At 39.5% G+C, this 26,108-nt stretch overlaps 2 protein-coding genes across 5 annotated transcripts in view; both read right to left on the bottom strand.

Annotated features, from left to right (window-relative positions):
- Positions 1-26,108, bottom strand: part of LOC100543777 (sodium channel protein type 5 subunit alpha-like) — a 589,192-nt gene that overhangs the window by 387,137 nt on the left and 175,947 nt on the right. The gene's annotated exons all lie outside the window — the stretch shown is intronic.
- The window catches only part of DPP6 (dipeptidyl peptidase like 6), a 158,605-nt gene that overhangs the window by 102,235 nt on the left and 30,262 nt on the right, over positions 1-26,108 (bottom strand). The window contains exons 5-6 of the mRNA XM_031554011.1: positions 24,466-24,540; positions 5,937-5,989 (exon numbers count right to left, since the gene is read on the bottom strand). Of these exons, the coding sequence (XP_031409871.1) occupies positions 5,937-5,989; positions 24,466-24,540 (128 nt within the window). The remainder of the gene's footprint in view (positions 1-5,936; positions 5,990-24,465; positions 24,541-26,108) is intronic.

The raw sequence follows: 26,108 nt of genomic DNA, 5'->3' as shown, positions 1-26,108 counted from the left end.
AATATCAAGTCCTCCCATCAGGGGACTGCTCCTTTTTATCGTCGCTATGTATGGTTTCTAAGGTGTCCACCCACATCACAACTAACTCTAGAAAAGAGAAGCATGTGGTAAAGAATTGCTTTGCCTACACAGAGGAGGAACATTTCAAATTAAAAATGCAGTGACCAACATGGGCGAACAAATGGCAAATTCCCAGTGGAAATGATATGGTTTTGAGCTGCTGAAGTGATTTTCCTCCCACTGGCACAGGCTACAACAGTCTTCAAGGCTGAGCTGCTCTCGACCTGCCACCACTTGGAAGTGAGTGATGTTCAAATAAAGCCTTTGCTTAATGAAATGCTGGAGCTTTCTTATTAAAAAGGTACAAAACGAATTTCCAAGCAAGAAGCACATGTATTTTAACTACTGTTCAAGCACTGTCCTTTAGTGTTTAATTCATATGATTAAAAAAGCAAGGAACCCAATTGATCCATCAGGATTTGAGCCAAATTCCAGTAAATTCAAAGATTCCTATCTGCTCCAGAGGATTTAAGGTCAGGCTCCACAATCAAAACACCAATATAATTTTCCAGTCTTCTGTTGTCAAATACAATGGGATAAGCATATCTGATCATGAGTATGTTGTTATTCATAGCCTGGCACAAGAATCACCACACAATGAAGCAGAAGTTCCTGGATTTGCTATAGAAAGCTCTTCAAAAAATGATACAAACAATGGACTGTAATTGGGAAACAGGGAGGAGATGCAACATTAGCAGGTTATTCACAAACTGCATTAGGCATTTGTTTTCGACTTGTTTTAAAAAATTTTGTGTTATTATTTGTTTTCACATATCTCTTATAAGAGCTAGTTTCAACCCCCCTATGTCATTGTTAGCGGAAGAATGCACCTCATATAGTAAAATTTAATTAGCTGAAAACAGACTCTATTAATTACCGTGCTTTTTTATCTTAAAATAAAATGTGGGCTCTAGAACAAGTTTATAAAAGTTAAAGAGTGAAATCGTGCAGCACTTCTACAGTAATTACTGCATATCACCACTGTGGGGTAAGCAATATTTCTCTCCTTGCTTTGCAGATGGAGACACAGAAGCACAGGAAGACTCTTGTTGTGCAGTGATATTTGAATGCTAAAAAGAAGGGGCATTATAGAACAAAACAGAAGAGACTTGGTCAGACTGGAAGTTATCTCCAGCGTGGCCAGTTCTCTGAAGGGTTTTCCACCTTTTCCCATAAATAGGAAAATAAGAGCGTGTGTGAGGAAAATTTGGCTGCCTTTCAAAGTGCTTAACAGTATTGCATATACAAATTCTTATTAAACTTTCTTTAATGGGCCTTAATTTCTTCCCTGGCTATAGCTTGTATAAAAGGATTGGAAAGGAACATTAGCGAGAGCTCTGCAGAAATCTGCAGCCATTGCTTTGAAAATGGGCTGAGTTCTTCCTCCTGTTACAGCTTGGGTGATCTCCAATGCACATTTCGTACTGCACTCATGGGACTTCTCTTGAAGTTAATGGAAATTCAGCGTGGGGAGCAGTGCAGTAATTTACTGTGCTTTAAAGTGTACGTAGGAAGAGCTGAACCAAACTCTACAATTGCTCCTATGATGTATTTATCACATCCTTTTGATAATGCTATACAAATTTGGGAAGGAGCGCAAATCATTGTGGAGATGGGTTAATAGTTGGACTAGATGATCTTAGTGGTCTTTTCCAACCTTAATGGAGTTTACGATTCTATTAATCCTTTGCAGAAGTAGCTATTTACAATTTCCTCCTCCCCGTATAAAATCACTGAGGAGTGGAAATAACTGCTAACATCTCTTTGATCCCTATAGGCAGATATGCAAGCTCCCATTGGTGTGCTCTGTCTGGATGTGCTAACATTGTACTGAGACTTCATTTGAGGGGTCAGTTCTAATCCCTGCCACTCAGCTGTGCTCAGTGGGCAATGCTTAGTGCAGAAGGAGCTGAGGGCTAGGAGGTCTGAGGAAATGAACAAGTTTTATGCTGGTCTTTGTGCTGAGAAATGCAAATACAACATAGGTGGTTTTTTTTTCAGTTTTTTTCTCTCTCTCTCTCTCTTTTTTTTTTATATTGTATTAATTTTGGCTGCAGCTAGAAGTTAAATACAGAGGTACCCGGAGGGATACAAAGTTAGCTCTTGCCTAGAACCTGTAGTGCCAGATCAAGCTGTAGTAGGAAGTGACCTTAATACTAGTAAGGGAAATCCTGCAGCAGGGTTAGGGGAACGGTCTAATGAGCCAAACAAGAAAACTGAACAAACCAAGCCTTTTCCCTAGTCCAGCACAGGTTGTGAATGCCTACTACCATCTACTACAATTGGACTTTTAGGACCACTGTATTTAAAACCCACAAGAGCATAAAATAATTTTTGGTTGTTGGATTTCACAAGCACATTGCTGGCTTGTGCCTACATCATATTACGTAACTTTTTATTTTCCTAAGTTAGTTGAAATAACATTATGAAATAGTTTCTATTATTTTTCTCCACTCTTTCCCTGCACCTCACATGAGAGCTACCTATTGCATATTTAAGCGTGGGGATGCAATGGCAGTAACTATACATTACAACTCAACGGCAATTACAATGCAGCAAGTACAATTTTGGGGTTACGAGAGGAGCTTTGCAAAAGCATTTATCAAGCAGACAGCTGTAAATGGTTATCAGCGGGTATCTAAGCTAGACAGAAGCAGAGGGGATGGTACATATCGCCTGTGCAAGGGAGGATGAAAAGAGACAAGAGCCTTGTTCCACTAGATGGCACCCGGGGCCAGCATCACATTTTTGAGTGAGCAGAAAGAGGAAAACCGGTGCCATTCAGGGAAGCAGAAATGAACCTAACTCCTCTCCGTGCCCCGAGTCCTCTGCCTGGTAAAATGGGAATGTAAATCTTGGCTTCTTCTCCCTGTGAAATATGAAAACCTCAGGCCACAATAAACAAACAAACAAACAAATCCAGAAGCACAAGCTGTATGGGTTTCTAACCTGAATCTATGGGTTTGCGAGAAGGCTGGGATTACAAAAAATAACACTAACAACAACAATAACAACAACAACAACAAAACCCATATAATAGAATCACAGAATCATAAAGTTGGAAAAGACCTCCAAGATCATCAAGTTCAATCATCAACCCATCCCCACCATGCCCACTAACCAATGTCCCTCAGTGCCACATCTCCATGTTTCCTGAACACCTCTAAGCATGATGACTCCAGCACTTCCCTGGCAACCTGTGCCAGTACTTCACCAAATCCACACGGAATCCTTGCAGGTTTATTTGCCCCCTCTTCTGCCTCAGCCTTCTTTTCATTTTCAGGTAAGATCCTCACTGTATATGTCACTGGCATATACTAGTTGTCTGTAGGGAGCTAAATTGTGCTACTCCTCCTTATATGGGGAGTTCACTTCCACAGCAACTCTTAGAGGAAAATGTTAGTCCCACACCCTGTATAACCACATGTGAGATAGATAAGGATGTACTCAGATTGGCCATCACACTTACAGAACACTCAGACACAGCCTGAATCTGGAGAGTCTGCAGAACATGGAAGGAAGAATTAGCAATTTCCCTTTAAAAAGCAACTTAGGCTTACAGATTAATTTCAGGTTATTTTAAAAGTGATGTTTAAGATTATATTAATTCACCTCCTTAACAGTTAGTCTCAGCAGAGATACACCTTCTGTTATCGGCCAGAGGAGGTCATGGATGCTTGCCTGGATTATGAATTTTGTTGTCACTGGAGAACCTGAGGCATCAAACTGAACTGCACTTTGTGCTTTGCCAGTGCATTGGGTCCTGACCTAATGCTCTTCACTCCCACCTATCCATCAGACAATGTCCCTGTATTAAATATGAAATACACACTGAAGACATTCTCATGCCTTCACCCAACAGAGGCTCTACTTCCCAGTCAGCTGATGCAGTTGATCACCTGCTACATCATCTCCACTCATTACACCTGCCCTCTCTCTTCTTGCAGAATCCTAAAATATATCTAAGATTTGTCCAGATGAATGATAAATGTCCATGTTTCATGCAAATGCTAGTAAGCCATGCATTTCAATTCTATCCTGCGCTACAATCACATAAAAGATTAATGCAATTTTTACTATGTGGTGTTTGCAATGGCTGTATACATATCCACAGCCCAAACTGCTTTCTAAACCACACCTTTCACAACATAAAACACTGACATCCTTCCACCACTCTCCCTGCCTGATCCAACACTGCAAGGCTGTATAATCCACGTCCCTGCAGGTTTCCAAAACTTAACCAGTTGAAGTTCTGAGCGACCTGCTTTGAACTGGATGTTGGACTTCATAAGATCCTTTCCAACCTGAATTGCGTGGTGATTCTGTGATCGTCCTGTGTATAGAACAGGTGCACTTTTTAAAACTTCACAGGCTTTGTCAGTTATTAGAGGATCCAAAGCATCTGCTACCAGTGTAGTCATCACATATAGAAATGAAAACCCAGTGAACAAGCAAAGTGAATACCGAAATTATATTTCAGCACAATTATATTGCTACTTTTTATCATTCCCGCATAGCTATCACCAAAGCAATACTTAAAACACACAGCCTGGCACCAGATTCATAGCTTTTAGCCCTGTATTCACTGACAATGATTTGAGGAATTTAGTTCATTCATTTCCATGGATGCTACAGAAATATCACTCTGAAATGCCAGGACTCATTATATCCCTATACGTGTCATGTTGATATGATGGAATCCCATTCCTAACCACTTGGGTTAGTCCTTAAATAATCAGGACAAGAAAAAAATACACAAACAAAACAGGTATATTTTAAGGGATAATCAGATAGGAACTATGGGATAAACTCTAGCAAAATAAGAGGTGAGCTGCAGGGAGATGAGAATGGAGCTGGGGGTTATCTACAATGTCAAGGAGATAGAGCTGATTAAAAGGGATTTTAAAAACTGCCTCTGATCAATGATAAAGAAGGATCTCCTCAAGCTTGTTGATACCTATGTTAGTCATACTCAACCAACTTGATCAGCTTGTATAACAAAATGATCAGTCTGATGGATGAGAAGGAAGCTGTGGTTATTATTTTCCTTGACTTCAGTAAGGCCTTTGATGCTGTACCCCATAAAACCCACAGTGAGAAGCTGTTGAAGTGTGGGCTGGATGAGCTGGTGAATCAAAAATTGGCTAACTGCCCAGCCCAGAGTAGTGATCAGTGGCACAAAGTCTAGTTAGAGGCCAGAAATGCGTGGAGTACCCCAGGGATCACTACTGGGTCCAGTCCTGTTCGACATCTTCATTCCTTATCTGGATGATGGGATGCCGTGAACACTCAGTAGAAACTTAGAAATGCTTTGTAAAGCCTATGGGGGATTATTGTTTGTCTGCACGCTTGCACTCTCTGAAAAGATATACTCAAAAACCCAAAGGCTTACGACTTCAGTGTAACTTTGAGTGCAGTGGGATCGTGTGAACACACAGTGACTCTATCTGCTCTCTGCTGGGATGCTAGAGAGAACATTTGTGTACAGGGAATCTGCTGAGACATGTAAACTGAAGGGTGATGCCTCAGTTGTGGCTAAATTTAAGGAAGTGACATTCTTGGACAGATCCTCCAACAGTGCTCTGGTGAGTGGCCCAGTCGTGGGTCCCAGTCAGATGCCAACACATCTATGTTCTGGCCAAAACCTTGAAAACCAGAATATGAAATTCATGCACTCTGATGTTCCAGGGAAGACGAGTACTTCTGCTTCCAGACTATGTCATCTTTTGTACAACACATAGCAGAGCGGCTGCTGCAGCTGAATGCCAAACCTCTGCAAAGGGCTGTCATAGGGAAACCATTGGGCATGATAGACATTATTTTGCAGAATTCTTAAGGGATGAATTGTAATATGAAAACACCAAATAATTGCTTACCCATGAGGAATTTTGCTGAGGACGTAATGTGCCGCGTACGAATGCCGATACATCTACAAAACGAAATTAAGAAATAGAAGAGAAAAAACAGATTAGTAATTGTCAACTCTATTAATGGGGCTCTTTTCCAGAAAATAAACACATAAACAAATAAATAAATAAAGGAAACCCATCATTTATGGCTAGGGAGCAGTTATTCGAAGTCTGCAGTAGAAATGAACAATGCATTCATTCACTTAATACTGCTGTGTGTTCTTTCTGTCTTGCACTTCATTACAGTTTGGCAAATGGTATACATCCAGATGCTCAGTGTCGTTACCATGACTACCGGGTCTCTGATTGAACTGGGGGCACATGCTCTCTGTGCAGGCTAAATATAGAACAGTCATTAATGAGGACACCTTGGTCAGCTGGAGACAATCTCTCATTATAACTGAACACAACAGGGACATAATGCGTATTTCGCTTCTTTATTCCTGCATTAATAAAACTGGGAGTGACAGTGGGTGATCTCTGAGCAGGTTGTAGGACCACAGCTAGCCAGCAAATGAAAGCTTACTGACTTTGGACATAGAACTGACCTCACGTCTGTTCGACCTGCTAAGATGCTAAGTTGCATCTTCATATCAATTTACACTCTCCAGGCTTTGGGGAGGAGCTCATCAGTTTGTATGGCAGGCCATCTCAGTAGGGAGAGTTTATTACTTATTTCATAAGTGGCAAATAATGACACCAGAGTCAAGGTTGGTGCTTTAAAAATTAGTAAAATATTTTTCTCTAGTGAAGACAATTTTATTTATTTAATTTTATTTATTTATTTTATTTATGCTAAGAAACCATTAGATGTCCTGGATGGTGCTGCAAGCCTTAGCAGTGATCATCCCAGGCACACTGCATGGCAGACAAGTATGCAGGACTTCCTATAACTCTCATGCATAGTGGCATCTATTTCTGGGGGGCTTAACAGAGAGGCAGAGAAACACCTGGTACATCATTCTGTAGATATTAAAGCCAACTTCTCTGTTAGGATTTAAATCTTTACATTACTGCATAACCCCTCCTGGAAAATAAAAAGATACATAAAAATCTACCAAAGACTGCAGAAGTGACAACAGAGACTGACACTAGACTGAAGTGACTCCATCTCTGCAATTCATTCATTTCCTTACATGGATCAAGTTTCATCTCAAAATCAAATCCTTTCTTTACGCATGCTGATACATAAAGTCACCTCTAACAAGGTCAGTCTCTGACGTGTTGGTGTCAGGGAAGATCTAGGAGCACAAATGAATTCACTGCAAGATAGCATTGATTTTAGTACACGTCCTTTTCAGATTCACCTGTTGCAGACAGCATCAAATAAATTACCATTATCTCATCTACAGCTAATCACACCAAAGCCAAATAGCTCTTGAAGCTTATAATGCTGAAAATGGAGACCTCGCTGAAGCCTGTGGCCTTAGGTTTCATTTCAGCCTTGTTAGAATTCTATAACTGCTATAATTCCTTAAAGAGAATGCACTGGAGGAATAGATTTGTCTGTAGAACTAGAAAACATGATTTAGAGGGAATCGGTTTAGTGGACATGGTGGTGAGGAGTCAACAATTGGACTAGATGATCTTAGTCATCTTTTCCAACCCTAATGACTCTATGAAAGCTGTACAGGGTCAAATGACGAAATACTGGTATGATCTGCAAGCATTTTTACCAAGTTTAAAATAGTTTTATAGGTATGACAAGATACATTTGTATTCATTGCTTTCCTGATGTTCAACAGTACATTGCCAATAAATACTGAGTAACTTTTGTCGACAAGTATCCTGGCAGTAGGATGAAAAAAACAGTATAAATATATAAAAAGTGGGCTGGGCAAGGAGAAGCAGAAGTCAGCCTCCAAAATAAGTATGAACAGAAAACTTCAGGACAAAATGGAGAAATGTGGCAGGAGGGAAAAGAAACAGCCAGGGAATTTGTGAGAAGACCATCTGCAGATGTTCCCAGTTGTGGTATAGAGTCCCCACAGCCATGCTGGAGGGCTTAAAGCTGTCTTAGAGCCATTAATGGAGATCAAGGTGAAAGATTTATTACTTAGAACCAGGAGGAACTCCACGTCTTGGATGTCCTTCTAAAAACGGAAATGGGTGCTTTCCTCTAAGATACACAAACCAAATGGAATTATTTTCACTTTTTTTCGGATGATGACTATATCTGCTTAATATCTCGACTAAAATATCTGCTCAATTATTCATTTAATAAGTTCAATTATTCATTTATCAGTAAGAGAATTCCATGCTAGGGAAAAGCATAGGATTAGCATCCCTCTGAAAACCAAAGTCTCAGAGACTGGGTAGCTCTTGAAAGTTCTTATTTCATATAACCTGTCTGGTTTTGAGGTTTAACCAACAAAAATAGCAGTGTTAACTCTTTGCATTCTTCCTGTCTATCAAGGGATATGGTACAAGTTCACTGCAGTGATTTGACTATCTTAGCCCTAATTTTGGCTGCATATCAGAAGCACAAAGCTCCTCTCAGTAGAGGGGCACATTCAAAGGCAGCAGAGTTTTTGGCAGTGTTTTGCCCTGTAGACCCTCTGTGCCAAGTTGTTCCGCCAGCAGAAGTCAGAATAGGTTTGAGATTGCTCTAAAGGGCTCTAGGTATTATAAAAACTGGGTCACAAAAACTTCTATGCCAGCGGTGATCAGTGAGTAGAGTAGAGAAGTCATTATACTAAAACCACAGTGCCAGAAGCACTCTCCCACTGGGTATCTCAGCCCAGGTCACAGCACAGATCTTGCCTACTTTCAAGTCTACACTACCTGCTGCCACATGTGCATGTTTTTACTCAAATCACAAGGGGTCTAAGAGATGGCTCTGTCTGTTTTCCTCTCTCAAATGCAGAAAAATGCAGGACTGATTACATATGAAAACACTTTGTTGTGAAACCATTGACCTCCTTCTACACAATCAGCAAAAGAAACCTGGACCTGACCATAATGATAGTGGGAATGCAAATGTTGTAGCACATACAGCAGCAGAGTGGAGTCCTCCTTTTCCTCACCACCAAAGTCCAAAATAACACATAAATTTGGGTCCTATAAGCCACAGAAACAAGCTGGAAGATGTAATTTCTGTTGTACGTCACAGCAAAGTGTGATATGGATGGTAATGCCTCCTTGAAACCCCCTATACGTTCTCCAAGGATACAGATTCTAGTCCAGCAGAGCTTATTCAACAGAAAGTGGAAGTTATTTAATACAATGGATTTAGACTCTTTCATTCATGGTGACTATTCATTTAAATTGTAATTAATAGCTCTTGCTCATATCCCCAAATGACTGCATTAGCACTTGACATAAGCCCAGAAAGACAGAGAAGGTCCTTGTTACCCCTCACATCTCACCTGCTTTGTCACATGGAACAACCTAGACACAGGGTCTTTACCTTCATTAACTTCTTTTTAAAATGTTTAGGATTTTCATCACCGTTTCCAACCTGGCACAGCGTGTGCAACTATAAAGCATTCGGGAAAGTTTTTAGGTGGAAATTTGGGATTTTCTTTCTTTTTTTTTTTTTTTAAGTTAAGTAAACTGTAAAATCTATTTCCATGATAAGAAAAGGATATGCTGTCTGATGAGGACATAGCACCAGCATCAGAAAAAGAGGAAGAGTTTAGTTCACACTTCCATCTTCTGTACTGGTTTCTGTCATACACTGTGGGCTGATGCTCTGCTAGCAACAGCAATCTGCATTCATTGAAAGGCTTTTCTTTATGTCTGTATGACAAGGTGCTGAATCAATGCAAACAGGAGACATGTGCAGGCATGAAAAGGCCTGCTCACAAAGATGTTAGAGGCAAAGAAGGGCAAAGAAAGACTTAGATGAAAATTCCCCATGTCAGCCCAACTATTCCATCTTCCAATACGTTGCTCTATCAAAACAATTAATTTAGGGTCTTCTCTCTCAGCATATGGAACGGTTTGCTGATAGAGGTAATGCTCAGAGGGACTGGTTATCCTGATCTCATGATTATTAGTTATGATAAATACAGAAACAAAACATGTTTTCCATCCTTTTTCTAAGTGATTCCATAGAGCCAACTGGTCTTTCGTGCCCTACTGCACTTAGCTCAAATTATTATCTAGAAAATTCACAAAATATAATACAATTAAGATTTTTAAAGGGAACAGTCACAGAGCAGGCTAGAAGTATAAAGCATATTATAATGCAGTTCAAAGGATTAATATCAAATTTCTAGAACTTTGTGTTTTCTTCATGTTTTGAAATCAAATATTACATCCAAAATGTCATTATAGCACCCTTAAAAAATTATCTCAAGTAATCAGAAATGATACTGTACAACAGTTGCCTGAAGTGTGAGGACAGCAAGAAAGCATTTTAACATAATTCATCATAAATCCCTCAGCAGTTATATGGGCAAAAGGAACCACTTTTCATTCTGTAACAATAAAGTATATCTCCAAGTAATAGATCCCCTCAGGACGCTTAACTGACCCAAATTGTCCATATAATCTATTCCCTTTCATGCACTACAGCAAGACGTAAGTGGCTGGTGAAATGGGAACCACTAGATCCATTAGAAGAGTCTCCTACAAGGCATCTCTCAAAAGACATTTGCTGTAAGTAGATTATGCAGTCCGTTTTCCTACTTGTCCTATGAGCAGGAAATCCCCCAAATGCACATATGGGAATCAGCCCAGTTGAATAATCCCAAATGTGTGACACGTGTACTACACCTTTCTGAACTGCCCTGGAACCCTATAAACCTGTAATTCATGCTGTGATGCAAGTTATGCAGGTGAAAACAGGTTTGCCATTTGTCCCTTAATATTTATGCTATATTTCTTTATGGCATTCTGTGGAGAATTGAAGCAGATCATTGTATTTATTTTGAGAATTCTCTATAATTTTGATGGAAGTTAACATTAAAGATTAAATTTGCTCTTAGTGAGTCACCATTTACCTTCATAAAAATCCTGCATGATGCCATTGGTTTCGTTGGGTCTGAGCAGCCTGAAAACTGATGGACCCATCTGTTCTATTGAGAAGAAATCTTTAATTTCCCCTAATAGGTTGGACTCGCCCTCCAAATGGCTGAAAAGAAAAACCATGCCCTACAGCTGAGCACTAACTTCTAAGCAATGATTTGTTCAAGTTATAATCTTTCAGAAAGACATTCAGGTGAAATTACATTTTTCTTGATTCTCCCATGTATTTGTGATTCAGAGCACAAAGAGCTCTCTCTTGTTGAGTCATAGCTTGTGGGCAGGTAGGTAACAGCCTTTTCTTTTTTTCTCCTGGTGGAGACAGATTGGTCATCAGTATTCTCCCTGTTAATAGGCACTCCACAGTAACTAACTTTTGAATTAGACTCTGAAAAACCACAGTATCTCTTCTTTTTGTGCCACTGTAATGAAAAAAATAATAAATCCACACCTGTATTTTGTACCCTAGACCTGATTATTTGTCAGAACCAAACAACTCAATAAAGCCATATAATCTGAGATCTTTTCAACATTCTCACCTACCAAATTCATTGTGATACTGACCTACTTTGGCTTTGTCTGAAACAGCAAACTCTCTTATATTGTATTAGTCTGTATTATCCCTTTGTACTTCATCCCTTCCCAAGCAACTACTCTAACACAGTCTCAAGCTGTGTGCCAGCCTGTTGATACAGTCTTCCAAGGAGCACTGTCCATTTCAATTTGTGCCTCTAATAAATTAGGAATACCATGATGAAATGGTATCCTCAAGTGTTTCCTGCGCATCAGTTCAGCTGCCAGCCAAACAACCCACAACTGTTCCCAGCAACTGTTCCCCACAACTGTTCCCAACACCGGAATGCTCTTACCCCTTCCCAACACCTCATCCAGATGATCAGCCTCACATGCAGTGTGGTCACAGCTGTGGGAAGTATCCATTGTCAGCATTGTGCCACACCAAGGAGGTCTGAGGAACTTGAGTAAGAGCACAGACAGGGGAAATAGGTTTAGGAAGGAAGGGCAGTTAGAAGAATGGGTCTCTGGGGTCAATAGGCATACAGAGCATTTGGCAAATGGTTGCCTTTGCTATAATTGTATCTCTTCCACAGGAACTAAAAGCACCAAGATCTATACCTGGTGAATACATGCATTATAGTGGAGAAAAGGCATGGAAATCCTCTCAGTTGATTTATGCTTGTATAAAATGATGCTGCCAACACCTAGCAACCCATGTCTCAAGGAGAACCAAGCAGTCAAAGTTTCATCACTGCTACATCACTGTGAACAAGGCACTGCTCCACTGCTACTCAATGGCATATAAAATCAAGAAGCAGCAATTAGAGTGTCTGTTAGAGTCTAGCAGAACTAAAAAGAAATTTTAGCAGTTGCTTTGGAAGAAGAGAATGACATGGTCTGTATAAGGGATGGAGAGTGAAAGAACATGAAAGATCATCAGGAAAAACATTTGCATGGCTCTGTTTTTCAAAATCTTTCAGTGATTCATTCAGTTTTCTCTGAGGCTGCAGATTAAATCATTTCAGTATGAGTCTGAAGGAGCCTAAGGCTGTAAGTATGTCCTTGCTGAGTGCAGGATGATTGGAGCAGCTTTGCAGCCGTGCAGTATTGTGGATGGCCAGCACTCCTGCCACCCATGCCGGAGAGGCTTCCCTGGAGCAGAAGTGATCTCACATTAAGGTGACATCAGGAAGGGATGGCATATGCATGCTGCAGGGTCTTGTTTTTTAGAAGTATTTGTCACCCAAACTCAAGCCATTTATAATAGTGTTATGATCTGCAGGCAACATGTGCAGTTAACATGTAAATCTCTCCCACAGATGCATGGGGTGTGTGTGTTGGGATTAGCTAATTTTCCTGCTCTTGGCCCAAAGCTCTCTGAACCAGCTAAACCAAAGAATTGCTGCTTCACAAATAGTATCATCTCCAGTGTGCAAGATAATCACAAATAAAATACGATGTCCGCATCTACTTCAGAAATAGATGGAATGCAGTGCTGTAGGTTAATGCTGCTGCTTCACACTCTACAAACTGATTATCTCTCTGTTATTTCATAGTAATAATTCTTGATTAAAAGATATCCATCTGAATAACGTGTATGAGAGCTTTATTCTGCTGATGATGCCAAAAAGGAATTTTGATGCCAGCTTTACTATTTATGCATCTGTGACATGGTGGAGGTAAAGTGGATGCTCTTTTTGTTACAAATACAGCTCCAGAATCAACTTAGGCTCCAGGTATTAACATACAACTCATGTGCCAGATCTCGCCCCTAGGAGAACGTTAATCCAATCTGCCAACTGCTGCTGCACTCTAATACAGCTCTGCCCTGCCAAGCAATTACGAAAACCTCCTTTTGCTCCTGAGCCACCTGTCCCTCACAGTGCTTTACTGGCACCAGCAGCACAAGCAGCCACTTGCAGTCACTGGATGACTGCTCCATTTTCTGCTGGTAAACAAAATGGCAGCTACGAAACACTCCATAGTGTTTTTGCACCAGCACTTGTGCACTTGTTGCTGCTCTGCACCAGGATATCAGGGAGCATTTCCAATCAATTTTTAAGAAGTATGGGTGGGGGCTGTGAATAATGAACTCATTTTGTTTTTGATCTTTTTAAAAACTTCCATCGATATTCACGTGGTTCCTCTCCTGCTTTACACTGGTGTTAGTGAAAGACTGGATGCACGTTCTCCAAATATTGCACTTGCTTATTTTGAAGTCCTGTTCAGAAACTTGGAAATGAGAATAAAATTATTGAGAATAAAGTTAATGCTGTGATGATGACATACTATACAATATTTCCATCTGAGGAAAAGAAGAAAGGGAAGAACAAATAACTTGGCATTATTACCTAATAAGAATAAGAGTACAAAAGTAGTCTACAACCACATAAAATTTTTAGAAGGAGACAACAATTTTCCAAAACTGAACAAACATAAAACCTTCAAGTCTGTACAATGCCCCACAAACATACAACTGTGCTTCTCTTGAAATATCACTGGTCATAATACTGGTCTGCACTAGGTTAGACCTAGAGTCTATCCAATCTGCTGCCTTGTCTCTGAAAGTAGCTCAGTACAGGTTCAGAAAGAAGACTGTACCTAGCATAGCTGTGGTCATCCTTCCCTATATCGCTTCCTCAAGCTCTTGGCAGCTTGGAGCTGCTGTCTTCACAGCTGCCTTCCTTGAGGGCTGTCTCTCCCATTGAGTATTCTAGTCATATGCTTTTGCACCTACAACCTCATGTAACAACACCCTCTTCCAGACAACTGCTCCAAATGCATGCTTGAGGTGTGGTTCCTCTAATCATCCTCCGGTGTTCATTTTAGCCTCAGGCCTACATCCCACAGAAAACTACTTCCAAAGGCAGCCCAGGGAAGCTAATGCAGCTGGAGAGTTTGTGTTGTTCACATCTATATTTACATCACTGACTCTTATCTTTATTGACTTTGGAGGTACAAGTTGGGGGGCTGAAGGACAGTATGGTAAATCAATGCTTATAAGGAAACATTAGATACTGTCTTCTTTAAATGAAACATTTCTCGAGTTGGGCGGGCTGAATGTGGGGAGACTCTAAAACACTTCTCTCTGTGGTGTTTACAATCCAAACTATGAAGCTTTGTAGCAATTACATGAAAACCAACCCAGGAAAATGGGCTGAATATTTAATCTATCTAATTAATTTATTCACTTTTCAATAATTCAATATAGGTATAGAGCACTCCATGTTCTTTTATTAAAATTTTCTCCTAGCGTATCAAAATTTCTTTCTTACTCCAGCAGTTGTGAGGGGTGAATACTACAAAGAAGTTAGCACTTCCATTGAAAGCTTTTATGACATTAATCAGCTCGGGGCAGTCTTAGAAGACTCAAAGAAAGGAATTCAAGACAAGAAAGATGTGACCTTCAAACGTCGTTAGAGAGCAGAAGGGAACGAGCACCGAAGTGGTTGTGAAAGGAGAATGAAAGCACTGAGATATATGCCAGGAACTTTGGTCCAAAAAGGCTCTCTCTTTTCAACGAAAGATTCATTTTCCAGTTCCATATGAGATCAGAAGACTCTGAGCTGTATCTGGATGCATGCGTGGGTTTAATTCACCATAGGCAACATTTCTATTTTCTGAGATAAGGAAAATAAACTGGTATCACGTAAGAGACCTCTAGCAGCAGGGTATTTTGTGTGTCATCCTTGGCATCTGCAGACATCTTCAGAGGGGTCAATGGATGGTGGCGATGGTGGATATCCCTTCAGAAAGTGAGGGGAGAGGAAACCAGTCAGAAAGAAGTACAGAGCATCCCCAGTTCCTTGTGTGCTGTGCATTTCTTCACAGCAATCACTCTACCAGTACTTTGCTACACCTGCACACAAAAATCTGAGAATTCTTGAACTTAAAGACTTAAAAAGCCCTAGAATTCACTTCCTTTTCTAGGAAAATGCTTTTCTTTTTTTTTTTTTTTTTTAATTTTTTTATTTTTTTCTTTCATGTCGAGAGTAGAAGAAAAATGCATAGAAATTCCCTGTTCTAAATCTGGGTCATTAGCTGCCCAAGGAGGAATTATAATGATTGGTTTTAACATAGTTCTGATATAAAACAGAGTTCTGCAGGCAGTTAAAGAGATAAAAGGCACTTGTTCAGCGTAAACACAGAACTGGATTGAGGCATGTAACAGCTAAAAAGGAAAACATCTCCATCAGGAGACTTGCATTTCTGAATATAGAGACTTCACTGGGGTGCCATGCATAGCAAGATCTGGTTTTCCAGAAGAGGGCACTAAACATATTTTCTTCCTATTTCATTGATTTAAAATAAATAAATAAGAGAGATCAGAAATCAGAAGAAATAGATCATAAACTCCTGCAGGCCGGGACTGCTTCCTATGTCCCTGCACATACATCAGAATTAAATTATTTCTGATTTTTGAATTCTAATGCCATTTTCCCATTTTGTATCCTATTCCTAACATATCTCCTTCCTTAACATTTTAAAACAGCTATCTATAATTATCACAATGCAGTGTAAGTTGGATTCAACCCTTAAAACTTAGCAAGCAAAATTATGCAACAAATAGAAACTCACCCGTCTATAATTCTAAAGCTCCTAGATGTTGCAGGGAACTTAGCTCTTTATTAAGATCTATTTTTTCAATAAGTTTTATGTAGCTGTATCTATTTCATTCCTGATAAAGCATGGAAGGTTCCCCTATCTTTCACTCCGATGGTTTCCAATACAAGTACAAGAAAGAAAACGGCAGTGATATATGTGCTGTCTATCTGAGTTTGACTATCTAGGAGAGCTTGTACACTTATCTTATCTGTGCTTTATTCCAAAATAAATTTCAGGCTATTTTTAAGGTGCTTTGTGAATTTTGTTAGAACATTACTCTCTGCTAGTCTGTCTGTTCGAGTTAGATCATCTATACACTCAGGAAATGAATGAAAAATGTAAGATTGTTCCAGCATAGAAAAAGGTTGTTTTTTTAATTTGTTGTTTTTTTTTTTTCTAATTTTCCCTTCTCTGTTTGATGAAAATCTCATTTACTAAAGAAAATATTTACACAGGAAGACTGCTGATAGCTGATAGTGACACATAACATGCCTATGTACTCTTGCATGACAGGATAATTATTTCAGACTTTTGACATTTTTCTGCTCTTCCCTGGAACATTGCACTTGCTTTCCAGTTCACTGATACACATCTGTGTCTGAATAAATGTAGGACACAGTTTGTTGGCCTCTGCTACATGAGCAAGACTTAGTTTGAGGTATTATTTTGTACTCAGTCACATCTGTGCAATTTGTACTGAAGTCTGACATCATAAATCACGAGGCTTAAAAGTCAGTCCTAACTCCATGAGTTTATGTTAGAAGAGAAGCAGCAGTTTAATCCTTTGTTTCTAGTAGGAAACAGTTAAAGCTCCGATGGCATGATCACAAAATCACAGGATCATTAAAGCTGGCAACACTACTAAGATGTGTCCAATCCTCAATCTATGGAACAGCTGAAGCCACCACACTGAGGTTTTAATGCTCTCCATTCCTCGCAGTCCATATTTTGTTGTCATAATACCATTAAACAACATTAGCTAGAATAGAGACTCAGTAAGAAACCAATATTTAGTGCAATTTTACTGAAACCACTGCTAAACAGGGAGCATATATTAGCAAAACTGGAATGCGGGGGCTGGGGATTGTACTGGGAACTTCGTCTGTCATTTATGACAAACACATCACATCATATTTTATGAACATATTAAGATGATCATTTCATATGCACCACAAATAACCATAGCGGCTACTCGTGATAAGCACAAATCCCCACCTTCTACCTTCAAAATTGAGATGATTCCGATCCTACGGTACCTCCTGAGGATGCTGCAGAGAGAACCCAGTCCTACATTTAAGGAGTGAAAACATTCTTTCCCTAGATAATAAGCACAAGAGGCCTCCATCCACTCATTTTTCTTTTTACAATGACAAGTTCTTAATTCCTCTTGTCCCTACTGTGTAATGAACTCAACTACCAAAATGTCCCTGCAATTCATGTAGGACTGCCCGGCCTCTATCTACCTCCTTTTTTAGCTGGATTTCTTTTCTCGAATTAGACTACACCATGTCAGAGCAGAAGGATTGTTTTTAAGAGCAAAGAACCATTTAGGCTACACAAGGGAACACACTTTCTGCTGGAGCTTTGTAGGGATTTGAAATGAACCACAAGTCTCCTCCAAAATTATAAGAAATAAGCCTGACCATTCTTCTTCCCCCATGTTAGTCCAAAACTGGTGCTGACCACTACTAACATGAAATGTTGGTTACTCTGTCGTTTCTCCTGAAAGAAAATGCAGGATTAAACCTCTCACTAATTGGCATTCCATATTCTTTGCCTGCATCCAAAACTTCGTATTCCACGCGCACTATGTAAGAGAAATTGCAGAGTGATCACTCTGCAGTAAGAACAAATAATCTCACCACGTGATGATATGTTTACTCAATTACAATGGGAACCCACACTCCCATGGTGAGAATTTATAATTTTTGAAGCGTGTGCAGCAGAGAAAAACAAAAGATTTGTGATTGCAATGGCTCAGCAGTCAAAGGCACAAATGAGGACACCTGAGCAGACACTGTTTGCACAACTCTCTAACAGTTCTAAAAATCCATAAATCCCTCCAGAGCTGTGTGGCAAACCTCCCTGTCTCTTTCTGTTACGGAAGACAATAAAATACTAATTAGGCCGAACCAATTGCTGATAGCAACCCACAACAGAAGAACTTGATACATCGGTATGTCTGACAGAGATATTGCTACCTGAACACAGATGCATCCCCAGGCAAATGTCTCAGTTGCTCAGATTTTGTTTATTTCCAGCTGTGGTTTATTTAATCCAAGGTGATTGCACAGCACTGGTGTTTTGGGTGAGCTGCACACATCCAGGTCTGATAGTGCAGAAAAGTAAATGGAAATGGAGAAATGATCTTCAGTCAACCTTCTCCGATGCCCTTGAAAATTTTCTTTCGTCTATCCTGTTGCTATTCAGCCCACACTGAAAACGACAGTTTAGGGAATTTATTCATGGTGGTTTTGAGATTTGAAAAGATAAGGAGTCTTTCACAAAGGGTATTTTAAGAAGAATAGATTCATAATTAGAAGAAATCACAACACACTCTCCATTTAACATAAATGAATGCTTCCAAATTTTCTCAAACAGCTGCTGCTTCAGCTTCAAATCCAAAGTAAACCATCACCCAGAAAATTAACCTCAGTTGTGTTCTCGAGACTTTCTTGTTAATACAATACTTCTGGACACACAACTCTTAGCTTTTGTTATGTAAATGAAGCTGGAGCACTTCTTATTTTTGTCACTACAAGCAGGATTAAAAATGCATTGTTAGACAAGGATATTTGCTGTACTGATCTTAGCTTCTGAAGTAATGTTCCAAAACAGGATAGAACCACAGAGCTATAGGGGTTGGAAGGAACATGTAGAGATCACCCAGTCCAACCCCTGCTAAAGCGGTTCCATGCACAGGAAAGTATCCAGAGAGGTCCTGGATATCTCCAGAGAAGGAGAAGATTCCACAACTTCTCTGGGAAGCCTGTTCCAGTGCTCTGTCACTCTCACAGTAAATAGCTTCTTCCTTGTGTTAGTATGGAACTTCCTATTTTCCAGTTTCTGCCCACTGCCCCTTGTTCTACTGTGATGAGATCCCCTCTCAGCCTTTCCTCTGCATAGCCTCAGGTCTCTCAGCCTTTCCTCATAAGGGAGTTGCTCCAGGTCCTTAACCATTTTTGTATCCCTCCACTGGACTCTATCCAGAGTGCTCCTGGTGTGGCCTCACCGGGGTGGAGTAGAGTGGAAGGATCACCTTCCTCCACCTGCTGGCTACACTGCTTGATGTACCCTAATATACCATTGGCCTTCTTAGCCACAAGGACACACTGCTGGCTCATGGCCAGCCTGCTGCCCACCAGGACACCCAGGTCCTTCTTCACAGAGCTCCTTTCCAACCAGTACAGGTGCATGTAGTTATTCCTCCCCAGGTGTCGGACTCTACACTTTCAGCTCTAGCTCCCTAGAATCACCTGGCGTAAACTCCACATTGGCATGCTCATAAAAATGGCACGATTTCAGAAGTTGTGAGCATTTAATTGAAAAATTAAATAATATCTAAAAGGTATTAGTAATATTTATTCTATAGGAATCAGTTGAAGATGTCATTTTTATGAGAAGACTCAAGGTTTAGCAAATCATAATAGGTTCAATGAGTCCATGTAGTTCCACTAGTTCACTAAGAACTTAATGACTACAGCCCTCCAGTGAATCGAGAAAAGATACTGTGCCTGAAGATGTGCACAAGAATACACATGCACAGATTGAACAGTAGAAGAACATTTAAACTAACAGAAGTTTTACATTTCTAGCACTGATTTTTTTCCCTTCTTTTTATATAAGAACTGCAGCAACAGATTTTGTACTACTAATGGCTAACATTCTCTTGAGTAAACAGAGTGACAGCGCATTAAGCTTGGAAATGCCAATGACTTGGGAAAGTAGATTTAGCCACCAGCCTTCGATAGTGTTCAGCACCTCCAGTATACTGTGCAGCTTTGCAACTGAGAAGGAGCCTTTTGGTTTATGACCAACAAAGATCCAACTCTGCATGTATATAAAAAAAGAGTATAAAAATGAAAATTATAAGCTTTTCTAATCAGAACTCTCTGAAAATTCTACTGGTTTACACAGTTATCAAAGATGTTACAAACTGCTAAAACAGCTATCTTGATTTCATGGAACTGCCCACTTTACCTAGTGCAAACTGTACACTATACTGCTTCTGAAAACAAAGTTGAGTTGGAATGGTAAATAAATTTGAATTACATTTATTGCCACAGAAGGAAAGCAGGTGTAAACAGATCTATTTCTAGCACTGGTAAATGTTTCAATTAAGTAATAAATTTTCAGAGCTAAAATATTAGTATTACTGTTGATAACTATGACAGTATCTAATTTTCAGAGGAAAATTTATCATAATAATAGTGCTCACCTAACTCAAAGGATGTTTGGAGAAGTCATTAATATTTATACCTATTAGTGTTTTGGAAATAACAAGTATTATATTATTTTAATTTTTACATGCTTAATTAAAGCAATGATGAGGCTGTAATTGGAGTGACAACCACAAAGCCTGCTCATTCTACATAACAACCACATTTGGACAAATACTAAAAATATAACAGCTATAATAATATGCTGCATTTGAAAAATAACTGTTTTTTAGTTCCTTCATTTACTCAGTACAAAACCTAGGGTTTGAGATAGGCCTTCTGAGGTCTCCTTGGTGCCACCTTTCTCAGCTCCTCTGCCCTCTCTCATCCTTCAGTTGTTCTTCCAAAACCCATCCAAATTCTCCATCCAAGCAAAGACCTCTTTAATGAAGCAACACTCAGTTGTGTCTTAAATCCTCTGGCTCAGGAGCTACAATGAATCTCTGCCTAAAGGACCAACCAAAAAGCAACACCATCAATCACTTTTAAGTCATCGTGACACCCATGGCAATAGGCCATAGGATGGAAGGCAATACGAAGCTCATCACAGAAACTATTCTAAAAAAAAATGCAGTTGGACCTTCTTTAATTATAATGATGATTAATTCTTTGCAGCTTTCAGCATTATAAAAATGCATTCCTTTAACTTGAAAATAGGTAATAGCATCTGTTGTATCAGCTATGAAAGTCTTGAAGCCCTAATTGTTGTTGTTCAGAAGACTTAGCAATTTGCTGCGTATTAATCAGCCAGGATTTCTTGTACGTAATTGCTCTTAACGACTTCGCACACAGTAACAGACTGGTAAATTGGAAAAGAAGAATGAACAGCTTTAAGAAGAATGTGGGCCACTTTAATTCCTCTCCTGCACTATGACAATAGCTATTCATAACAAAGTCAATTAAATATTCTCTATTTAAAGTCTCACCATGTCACTCAAGAAAATCACTTTTCTTCTTGTTTACTTTTCTCTGCTACTTTTATCACCATTACACAACACACAAATTACACTACCACAGAAATCTTCTCAAGCACATGCCTGGTGGCTTTCTCCTGGCACCAGGTTCCAGATGGTACAGCTGAGGCTCACTCTACCAGGATGCTATGGCTCAACCCCAATTTACGTATGTGGAATTACTGAGCAATGTGTGTACAGCCCCCCTATGTATTTTGGTGAATGACAATTTGAAATCAGTTTCCCCATGGGTGCATTTATACCCCAGTTCTTCCCCAGAACTTTACCCTGCGGTTTCATTTGCAGGCTGCAGCTTGTTTTAGTGTAATGAAACAAGAACAAGACAAAGACTTGTCTTGTTTTAAAGACAAAGAAGCCTGGCATCTTCCCTATGACCTTTCAAAACAAATCTGTGGTCAGGGTGGGAAAAGCTCTCTATTAGCACAAGGCTTAGGCAGAATACTGCTGCCTGAAACACTGAAGTTCCAGAAACAGATGCAATGGAAAAATGAGCTGAGCAGCCTGGCTGGCTACAATGCACCCACAGCAGCCCCATAGCTATTTGCTGAGCAACCTCCTCATACAAGGGCTGCTCTGAAAGTAATGCTTCCCACTTTATGATGTTGGCCCATGATGTCACAGGCAGGTGTTGATGGTATGGCAGTAAAGGCTGAACATGTTTGACAATATTCCATTACATTTTGTTGCTGGGTGACAGATGGCAGCAGAAGGGCAGTCTGACACAATTGTGTCTGACATGGAAGTGCCTACGAAGCAAAGATGTGGAACCAAATTTCTCCATGTGGAAAAAAATGGCACCACTGACATTCATCAATGCTTGCTGAACATTTATGGAGACCAAACAGTGGATGTCAGCACAGTGAGGTGGTGAGTGGTGCATTTCAGCAGTGGTAACAGCAGTGTGAAAGACAAGCCACGTTCCAGTCAGCCATGAACAGCTGTCCCAACACAAAATGAAGAGCATCTCGATCAGCTCATCAACATGAATTGGGCGGTGACTATGTTGAAAAAGAGTGTTTTACAGCTGAGAATTTGCTCTATCAAATAGTGCTATTGTACTCTTGGCAGCTGTTGTAGTTTCCATGGAAATAAACAGCAACCTATGTATTATGTATATTAAGTTATCATGCATACATGTAGATGCAGTATAAGTGTATTGTGTAAAATAATTACAGTATCCCATCACCACTATTTCTATCACAAACTCAAAAGGAAACATCATACAAGACTCTACAAAGAAAACTAACTCTATCCCAGCCAAAAACGTGGCACACACATACTCACAAGTATACAAAAGGTAGCACATAGTTCTTGTAAGTGGAGAAAAATAAACCAATAGTTTCAGACATCTATTAAAATAAACCATACACAATAGGCTCAAGAAGTTTCTTTTCAAAAGTATTTGTAGAATTAAATTTCAAAGAAATGTCCTTTGACAACATATTTCCTGAAATTTCCTTCTGACTTTGCAACAAGGACAACTGCCCAAGGCTTTGCTAATCAATTTCTTGTGCTGCTGAAAACAGCATAATTTGAATTTTGGCCAAGAACGTATTTTGAAACATAGAAAATGTGAAAAGCTTTATCACTATTATATAGCCATTGTCTGCATATCAAGAGAGAAGAGAGATGAGTAAATACTTTAGCAGTGATTGCAACTTTAATAAATACAGAGAACCACCCAATATGGCTTACTAACCCTCTGTAAGTACACTTCTTCATAAGCATGGATCTTAAAGGGGAAAAAAAAAAAAAAAAAAATTTCATTTAGTTTCATTTCAGAAAAATGTTTTGGGAGTTCTTGCTGTCAGAAACTCATGTATGAACCCTTGAGCAATTTTTTCTGTGTTTTTGCACATAGTACACATCTAGTCACATCCTGAAATCTTCTTCCCAAACTTTCCCTTTCCACCTTGGGCTTTCTTTTCCCAAGGAAGGGTTTATGAGTTATTCCTGAAGTTTACATTACAGTTTTATTTGACCTTTTCCTAACAGCATGGTTCTCCCAACCATTACACTACTGTGAGTCAGGAATAACCCCAATGATGACAGCAGAGAAATCAGATGAGCAACAAGATGACAAACTCTACTACCCAAGGACCCACAAATTTCCTTCGGTTAGCAGCTCAAACCAGATTTATTGTATGGAAAAGGACTTGCAGTTTCTATTGAATGAATTATTTTCGTTTTGAGGAATTGGTGCATTCCTAAATTATGGAAACAGAATGTATGGGGCTTACAGTTTATCCAAGTGATACAGCATAGCCATCATTCAAATTCTTTCAGATCTTACACCAGCAGTATTTTAAAAGAAAATAAATATTATTCATGTCTAAGAACTGCTTCCCTTGCGCCTGGTGCTTTAGTTATTTAAAAATGACTCATTATACTTTTCTCTTTTGAAGTTTGGTAGAAAAGAATTACCCTAATCTGAAACTCTGAAGTAACCCAGTGGTGATTTCTTACAAATGATTTATACCAAAACCTCTGAAGAAAAGGATTTATAATGGAAGTGATAGCTCAGCCCTAACTACAGTACTGGGAACAGTGACACCATAATTAATGTGTTATTTCAGTTGTGGGAGACACTGACAGTTGCTTTTTGTTCTTGGGAAGAAATTTATAGTGTGACTGAAAAAAAAATTACACAGAAGAGGAATAGAAATCCTTGTAGCAAAGACATGTCCTTAAAACTCTCCTCCCAAAGCCTATAAAATTCTGGCAATGACAGTGTTTCCTCCGTGCTGTAATTTATACCCTTCTCGTCTACTAGATGGCAGTGTGACCTGCTTTCAGAATATCCAAGTGAGAAGTTTTCTTTTTGTGTTTCATTAGAAGCAATTAATTTAAAATACCATTTTACTGGCATAGATTTGGGGAAAAACAAACAAACAAACAAAACAATCAGGAAAAGAAAAACAACAACAACAATAACAAAAAACCAGAGGCTACCAGTGACTCTGTGTTCTGAAATCACATCTATTTACTTACTGGTTCAACATCAAAAGCAAAAAGTGCGTATTCCCGGTCAGGTGACACTTCATATCGAACGGCCTTTAAGGAAACCTAGAAAATAAACCAGACATTGAAATCATTTTTTTATTTTCAACTTTTGAGCTGTCCTTATATAGATGAAGATTACTGCCAGACTAAGCATCTTGAAAAATAACATTTTGCATCTCTAAAAAAAAACCCAAACAAAACAAAACAACAACAACAACAAAACCCAGAAAATTCTGTAGGCAAATGTATGTTTCCGTAAGAGAAAAGATAACCACACTACGACAGAGACCAGGCAGCTACCTCAGGAAAGTTTTCCTTCCAAATCCATTGCACAGAGGCTGGTGGACAGCAGGCAGAGGAAAAAATGTGGTAAACAACTTAATTCCCTCATTCCCTGCAGTCACTGGCCGTGGTGTTGGTGGTTGCAAGCAGTAAATACCCGTCAGAACAAATTAATAGTAAGAAGACACCACTGCCTATCCCAGTTAAGACAACACTGAGGAATCCTAATGCCCCAGTCAAGAAAGTTTTTGGTATAGTGTGGTGATTCAGCTTTCCTTGTGCACCCTTAACTGAACTGTGTAAAAAGCTGCACTGTGAGTCTTGCTAACGAGAATAGATGCCAGAATATCTCAGACTTGTCATGAATTCTCCCTGATGCACTTCTCTTTTGTGTAGTGCAGATATCCCTTCTCCTTTCCAGCGTGCTTCACAACATACAGTGCCAATACACACGGCACCAAAGAGAGGTGCTGCCAATACAACACTCATCCATTGTCTTTTAAAGCTCTTAAATCCTATCCCCTCACCTAATAAACTTGTTTCAAGTCACTGAGATATTCTCTGGTAGCAGAATGGCAGAGGGAAGTTGGACTTAAGGGAAATGTAGAGCATCCCATGAAAAGAGACCTCCCCAGCATCAGCAGAGTGGAAGGGGCATGAGGTGGGACAGTGGCAGAGGGGACCGATGGGCCACTGTGGTTCAGAGTGAAGGTACATCTTGTTTGCTGATATATTACTGACATAGAGAAAGGAAAACATTTCAAGGCAGCAGAAGTTATTCTGACCTGAGGCTGGCAAGGAAAAGGACAAGTACAATGTGACAGAAAGAGGTATTACAGCAGCTCTTATACTAGAACTTCTGGATGAACGCGGAGGTGATGTTGTGCAGATTTGTTTATCTAGAGGACACAGGAACAGGGGTAGAGCAGGCAGCAGGGAAGCTATAACACTAAAGAGTAAGGTTATCTTGTAACACTGCACTTTTCTTGTGAATGGTAAAAATTAAAAATGAGAGGAATAAAAGAAAGAACAAATGGAATTAGCCTGACTTCAGCAGAGTTTCTTGTTAATGGAGTGAAAAACACTCTTCATGGAGAAAACGCAATATATAACAGATATAAGAATCATCATTATATCAAACTGGAGAAAGTCAGAGATCAACAGATCGTGGTTCTGTCAGCATATTGCACTTATTCGTTTTATCTAGGGTGGGTATATTTTACAACATTCATCTGTGCTGCCCTACTGGCCCTAGGTTGGTAGTCATGGTCTGTTAGGCTGACAAAAAAATGAAAGAAAAAAGAACAGAACAGCAGAAGAAAGGGGTTATATTACCGTTTAAAAAAAAA

This window comes from Meleagris gallopavo, chromosome 6 (assembly GCF_000146605.3).
Source record: "Meleagris gallopavo isolate NT-WF06-2002-E0010 breed Aviagen turkey brand Nicholas breeding stock chromosome 6, Turkey_5.1, whole genome shotgun sequence".
NCBI lineage: Eukaryota > Metazoa > Chordata > Aves > Galliformes > Phasianidae > Meleagris > Meleagris gallopavo.
Note: the sequence above shows the minus strand (reverse complement) of the source record. Positions and strands in the feature narration are given on the sequence as shown.